The sequence below is a fragment of the Chrysochloris asiatica genome, unplaced genomic scaffold, assembly GCF_000296735.1.
Source record: "Chrysochloris asiatica unplaced genomic scaffold, ChrAsi1.0 scaffold00064, whole genome shotgun sequence".
In the NCBI taxonomy this organism is placed as follows: domain Eukaryota; kingdom Metazoa; phylum Chordata; class Mammalia; order Afrosoricida; family Chrysochloridae; genus Chrysochloris; species Chrysochloris asiatica.
In genome coordinates, this window is record NW_006408582.1 from 12,441,295 (window position 1) to 12,447,674 (window position 6,380).

General features: G+C 34.7%; 1 protein-coding gene across 1 annotated transcript in view; it reads right to left on the bottom strand.

Moving 5' to 3' along the window:
• The window catches only part of ADAMDEC1 (ADAM-like, decysin 1), a 39,364-nt gene extending 36,940 nt beyond the window's left edge, over positions 1–2,424 (bottom strand). Inside the window, exon 1 of the mRNA XM_006864443.1 lies at positions 2,340–2,424. Coding sequence (XP_006864505.1) covers positions 2,340–2,424 — 85 coding nt within the window. The remainder of the gene's footprint in view (positions 1–2,339) is intronic.
• Between the last annotated feature and the right edge of the window lie 3,956 nt (positions 2,425–6,380).

The window sequence follows — 6,380 nt, forward strand, 5'->3', positions numbered from 1 at the left end:
CCATCCCTGTCTACTCTGTGTGTGGAGGGTGTGGGAATGATTCTTGCTGTTAGGACTTTTTCCCTCTTTTGAGTTATTGCTTCTATAGGTGTAGGTCAAGTTCATCAAATTGTATGAGAATACTTATCTTTAAGGGAACAAAAAGCCTCATCTTTCTCCCTAGGAAGAACTGGTAGTTTCCAATTGCTGACCTTAAGGTTCGCAGCCCGATTCGTAACCACTACACTACCAGAGCTCCTTAATTAAGGAATAATAGTCAACAATTCCATCTTTCTAGGAATGTACCAATAATCTTTTAGAAGTCTCTTTGAGAAATGAAAATAAATAAAACAATTCTTTTTTGTTTGTTTGTTTTTAAATTCAATAAAATCATTCTATTTCTCTATGTGGCTTGCAACTCCTCTAGTGCAAATAATTCTAATGAATAGCATATTATCTTCTATTCTGAAACATATATGACTTAATGTTCAGTTGGTTAATTTTTTTTTTCTTTTACTTAATATTGAAATTCTGTGTAGTTTAATCCCATTTTACTTCAGAAGCCTTCCACATTCTACAGATAACCATCACCATTGCCATCCACCCTAGTACAGCCTTTGACCAATTGTGTCTTTGGGTAAACAATTGTTTACTTGTCAGGTAGAAAATACCAAATGATTCAAATTTTATTCACATTGACATTGGAAATCTTTAAAAAGTTTGTTCTCATAAAAAATGGACTTAATTTATTGCCTGGAAGTTAGTTCCAGAGTGTGACTTGGGACTCTGTTTTAGGAAATAAAATAATACAACTAATAGGGTCATTGTCTGAGAAGTATACTTTCAGAGGCATTACTATGAAAGTATGCATATAAAGCAAATTACAACAACCTGATTTTCAAAGTCTTCATTGAGTTATATATATGTTGTTTTTGTTGTTGTTAAGTGCCATAGAGTTTTTTCTGACTCTTAAGGGCCCTGTATAGTATTTCTGAGACTTTAAATTTTCACAGGAGCATCAAATTTCCTCTTTCTCCCTTGAGGTGACAGGTGGGCTGTAACCTACCTGATTGTCAACCTTGTGGTTCACAATCCAGAGCTTATTATACGGAGCCACCGTGCTTTCCGAACTGGGCATACATAGTACAATTATTCGTTTAATAATTATTATATTTTAGTCTTTCTTTGGATAGAGTATTAGGGTTTGACAATGTGAGGAATATATAAGAAACACATGGGCAAATTGTTGCTAAGTATCAATGATAGTGACCTGTATAAGGTTTTCATGGAGTTGCTGGTGCGTTTAAACCACCAATTTGTGGCTATAAGTCCAGTTCCTCTCCAACAACACTACACCAAGACTACAAAAAGGTTAGAGCCGTACCAATATATGCAATTCTTTCACAATATCATGACACAAGTGAATTTTGTGGTGAGATCAGAAGGCTTCTTAGCTATGGTCTTTTCCTGCTTCAGTATAGGATTTGCCACAGATATTTTCATCCATGTAAATTTCCCAGCTCACAGTATTTTAACTTGAACTTAATTAGTAATCAGCAGCAGAATCAATTACTTACCATAAGGAGCATATCATAGCATGGAATTGATTCTTTCATCAATAAACATCAGCCTTAAGTTAAAAAGAGAACTTTATTTTTCTTTTAGATGCTGTAACTTGACATAGACCCTATAATTCTACTTACACAAATCTTTCTTAGGTCAGTATCCTAAAATATAAATATTTTAAAATCCTCAGTACATGGAGATATTATTTATTAGTGAAAAATGAAATCATTAAACAAAGAATAAAGTTAAATTTTGTTTTTCCATTTGGGAAAATACTGTGACAACATGAAATTTGTCATTTATTTAAAATATACAATCATTTGAAAAATTATGAAGAATTTTAGAATGCATGTTTTACATGTTGTTGTTGTTGTTGTTAAGTGCCATCAGGTTAGTTCTGACCGATAGCGACCCTGTACAGGATTTCTGACTCTGAAAATCTTTATGGGAGCAGAAGGCCTCATTTTTCTCCTGTGGAGTGGCTGGTAGTCTCGAACTGCTGACCTTGTGGTTTGCAGCCCGATTCGTAACCACTACGCTACCATAGTGTCTTAAAATATTTTAACTCACACAACTGTCATATTCATATATTCAGTCTGCTCTTTTAGAGAGAGGGTCAGAAAATAGAGCAACATTCAAATAGCGGTGGCATTTGGATCATGACAAAATGCTATTTTTTTTTTTTTCTTTCTGCACTCTGCTTCTATGTTCTGTAAATAATACATTAAGGGTGTTTTATAAAGTTCATTAAAGTTTTTGACTTTTATATAAAATATCAATATAGTAACACCTACCTTGAGTTTGAACAATGAGCCATATTACAGAAAGCAGAACCAAAGACATGCTGAATACTGAAGGCAGCAAAGTTTCATGCAGCATGAAGATGTAGTCCCAACAGTTGTCCAATTTTATTCCCCTACTTCTTGAAATTGAAACTAATAATTAAAACCTCAAGCCTTCATTGCACAATTGCAGAATATTTCCCAATACTGTTGGGAGATCTCCAAAAAACAGCAGTTTAAAGATCATGAGAATGTTCCTCATTTATGAGAGAGCTGTATATATAGGATTGTTGCTGTTAGTTGGCATTGAGCCAGTTTAAACTCATTATGAAATCACAGCTGGTGTTTTTTTTTTTAAGTTTTTATTGTGAGTTACATGGGTTTACATGGGAGAACATCAGTTTTACATGCATGCTATCTTTTTGGCTATTGTAAATAGTGCTGCTGTGATCATTCGTGTGCATATATCTACTCATTTTATGACTCATGTTTCTTGTGGGTAAATACCAAGTAGAGGAATTGCTGGATCATAAGGTATATCTATTTCCAACCTTTTGAGGAAGCAGCATATTGATTTCCAGAGTGGTTGGGCCATTTTGCAATCTCACCAACAATGTAGGAGGGTCTCAGTCTCTCCACATCATCACCAGCATTTATTGTGTTCGACTTTTTTGATCTTTGCTGTTATTGCTGGTGTGAGATGATATCTCATTGTTGTTTTGATTTGCATCTCTCTAATGGCTAGTGATCATGAACATTTCTTCATAAATTTGTTGGCAGCCCTGATCTCTTCCTTGGTGAAGTGTCTGTTCATGTCCTGTGCCCATTTTTAAACTGGATTATTTGTCTTTTTCTTGTAGAGGTATTATAGTTTCTAGAGACTATCTCCTCCCCATGCAATATACCTAGGCACTTTGTCGAAAATCAGTTGGCTTTGTGCGGATAGGTTAAATTATGGATTCTCGATTCTGTTCCATTGATCAATGTATCTTTCATTGTACCAATACCAGGTTGTTTTGACCACTGTAACCATGTAGTAAATTTAAAATCAGGAAGGTTTTAATTTGTAAATTTTTTAATTTACAAGGTTTCCAACCTTGTTCTTCTTCTTAAGCAGTGCTTTGCTTATCCTGGGCCTCTTTCCTTTCCATATAAAGATTGTAATTGTTTTTTTTGATCTCTTCGAAGAAAGTCATTGGAATTAGGATTGGGTTTATATTATATGTGTACATTGCTTTGGGCAGTATTGACATTTTCACAATGTTAAGTCTTCCTATCCAAGAGCATGGGATGTTCTTCCACTTTTGTAAGTCTGTTTTGGTTTCTTACAGTAATGTTTTGTAGTTTTCTTTGTATAGGTCCTTTGTTTCTATGGTTACATTTATTCCTAGATATTTCATCCTTTGGGCAGCTATTGTGCATGGTATTGCTTTCCTAATGTGTTTTTTCAGAGCTGTCATTGTTACGATAGACAAATCCAACTGATTTTTGTATGCTGATTTTATACCCTGCCACTTTGCTAAATTTTCCAATGAGGTCTAGCAGCTTTTTTACTGAATCTTTAGAGATTTCTATGTATAGGAGAGAGTTTTACTTCCTCTTTGCCCATTTGGATGCCTTTAATTTCCCTATCTTGCCATATAGATCTGGCTGAGACTTCCAAAACAATATTGAATAGGAGTGGTGACAAAGGGCATCCTTGTCAGTTTCTGGTTTGCAGAGGGAAGGCTCTCCATTGAGAGTAATGTAGGCTGTTGGTTTTCTATATGCTTTTAATTATGTTGAGGAATTTCCCTTTGATTCCTACTTTGTTGAGTGTTTTTATCAGGAATGGATGTTGTATTTTGTCAAATGCCTTTTCTGCATCAGTCGATACGATCATGTGGTTCCTTTCCTTTTTCTTATTTATATGATAAATTACATTGATGGTTTTCCTAATGTTGAACCATCCTTGCATCCCTGTTATAAAACCCACTTGGTCATGATGTATTATTTTTTTGATGTGCTGCTGGATTCCATTGGCTAGGATTTTGTTGAGAGTTTTTGCAACTATGTTCATGAAGGATTTGGGGCTATACTTTTCTTTCTTAGTGATGTCCTTCCCTGATTTAGGTATGAGGGCTATGCGTGTTTCATAAAATGTATTAGAACGTTTTCCATCCTCTTCTATATTCTGGAATAATTTGAGTAGAATTGGTGACAGCTCTTCCCCAAATGTTTGGTAGAACTCACCAGTGAAGCCATCTGGGCCTGGACTTCTTTTGTTTGGGAGGTTTTTGTTGACCTGATCAATTTCTTCTTTTGTTAAGGGTCTGTTCAGGCTTTCTACTTCACTCTGTATAAGTTTAGGGAGTTCATGTTTGTCTATCTCTTCTAAGTTTTTGAATTTATTGCAGTACAACTCTTCATATTATTCTGTTATTATCCTTTTGATTTCCCTTGGCTCCATTGTGACATCACCCATGTGGTTTCTAAAGCATGTTATTTGTGTCTTCTCCCTATTTTCTTTTGTTAGGTTTGTCAGTGGTTTGTCAATTTTATTAATCCTTTCAAAGAAACAGCTTCTTGTCCGGTTGATTCTTTCTATACTTTTTCTGTTTTCCATCTTATTTATTTCTGCTCTGATCTTTATTATTTCTTTTCTTTTGCTGATTATAGGTTCCCTCTGTTGATATGTTTCTAATTGCTGGAGATGCTGTGTTAATGTGTTAATTTTGGTTCTTTCTTCTTTTCAGATGTGCGTATTTATCACAATGAATTATCCTCTCAGCACTACTTTCTCTGTATTCCAAAGATTTTGGTATGTTGTGTTTTCATTCTCATTTATTTCTAGGAACTTTGTGAATTCATGTTTACTATCTTCTACTACCAAGTTGCTTTTCAGCAGGATGTTATTCAGTTTCCATGTATTCGACTTTATTTCCTTAGTCTTCTTATTGTTGTTTTCTAGTTTTATAGCATTGTGGTCTGAAAAGATGCTTTGTAGTATTTTGATGTTTTTAAATTTATGAAGACTTGCTTTGTGACTTAACACATGGTCAATTCTGGAGAATGTCCCATGTGCACAGGAAAAAAATGTGTATTGTGCTGTTGTTGGGTTGAATGCTCTGTATGCATTTGTGAGGTTAAGTTGGTTGAGTATGCTGTTTAGTTGCTCTATAGTTATGTCGAGTTTCTTTCTGGTTGTTCTATCCCTTTTTGAAAATGGCATATTAAAATTTCCCACTATAATTGTAGATTTATCTATTTCTTTCTTCAATTCTAGTAGGGTTTGCTTCATTTATCTTGGTGCCTTTTCATTGGGAGCATAGATATTTATTATGGTTATGTCATCTTGCTCACTTGACCCTTTGATCATGAGATAGTGTCCTTCTTTATCTCTTATGCTTGTTTTTGTCTTAAAGTTCACTTTATCAGAGATTAGTATTGCCACTCCCGCTTTATTATTGCAGTTAGCTTGATATATTTTTTTCCATCCTGTAACTTTTAGTCTGTTTTTGTCTTTGTATGTAAGATGTGTCTCTTGCAAGCAGCATATTGAAGGATCTTGTTTTCTTACCCATTATGCCACTCACTGTCTCTTCACTGGCGCATTTAATCCATTGACATTCAGTGTATTTTTTGATAGGTGTGAATTAATTGCTGTCATTATGCTAATTTTTGTGTTGCTGTTTGTTCATTTGTCCTGCATGCCTTCTTCTGCTGCGTTCATGTTTCTTATGCTGTTTCTTGTCAGTTTCTTCTTGTTCTGTCATCTAATTGGATTTTCATTTTCATGGTAAGTTGTGAAGTACTTATTTGGGGTTTCCCTATAGTCTATTAACTCTTACCCCCATTTAAGACAATCTATTGTATCCTGTAATCTACCTGACCTCCTTACCACCTGGAGCTCTGTTTCTGTATTTTTTCTTTCTTTAACAATGTGAATATTTTTATCTTTTTTTTGGCCTCACAGGTCCTCTGGATTCATTGTTGTAATTTTGTTCTGTTCTAAACTCTGCTATCTCTTGACTGAGTTCAAGGTAGTGTTGCCACAACTGTTAATCTTTGGTT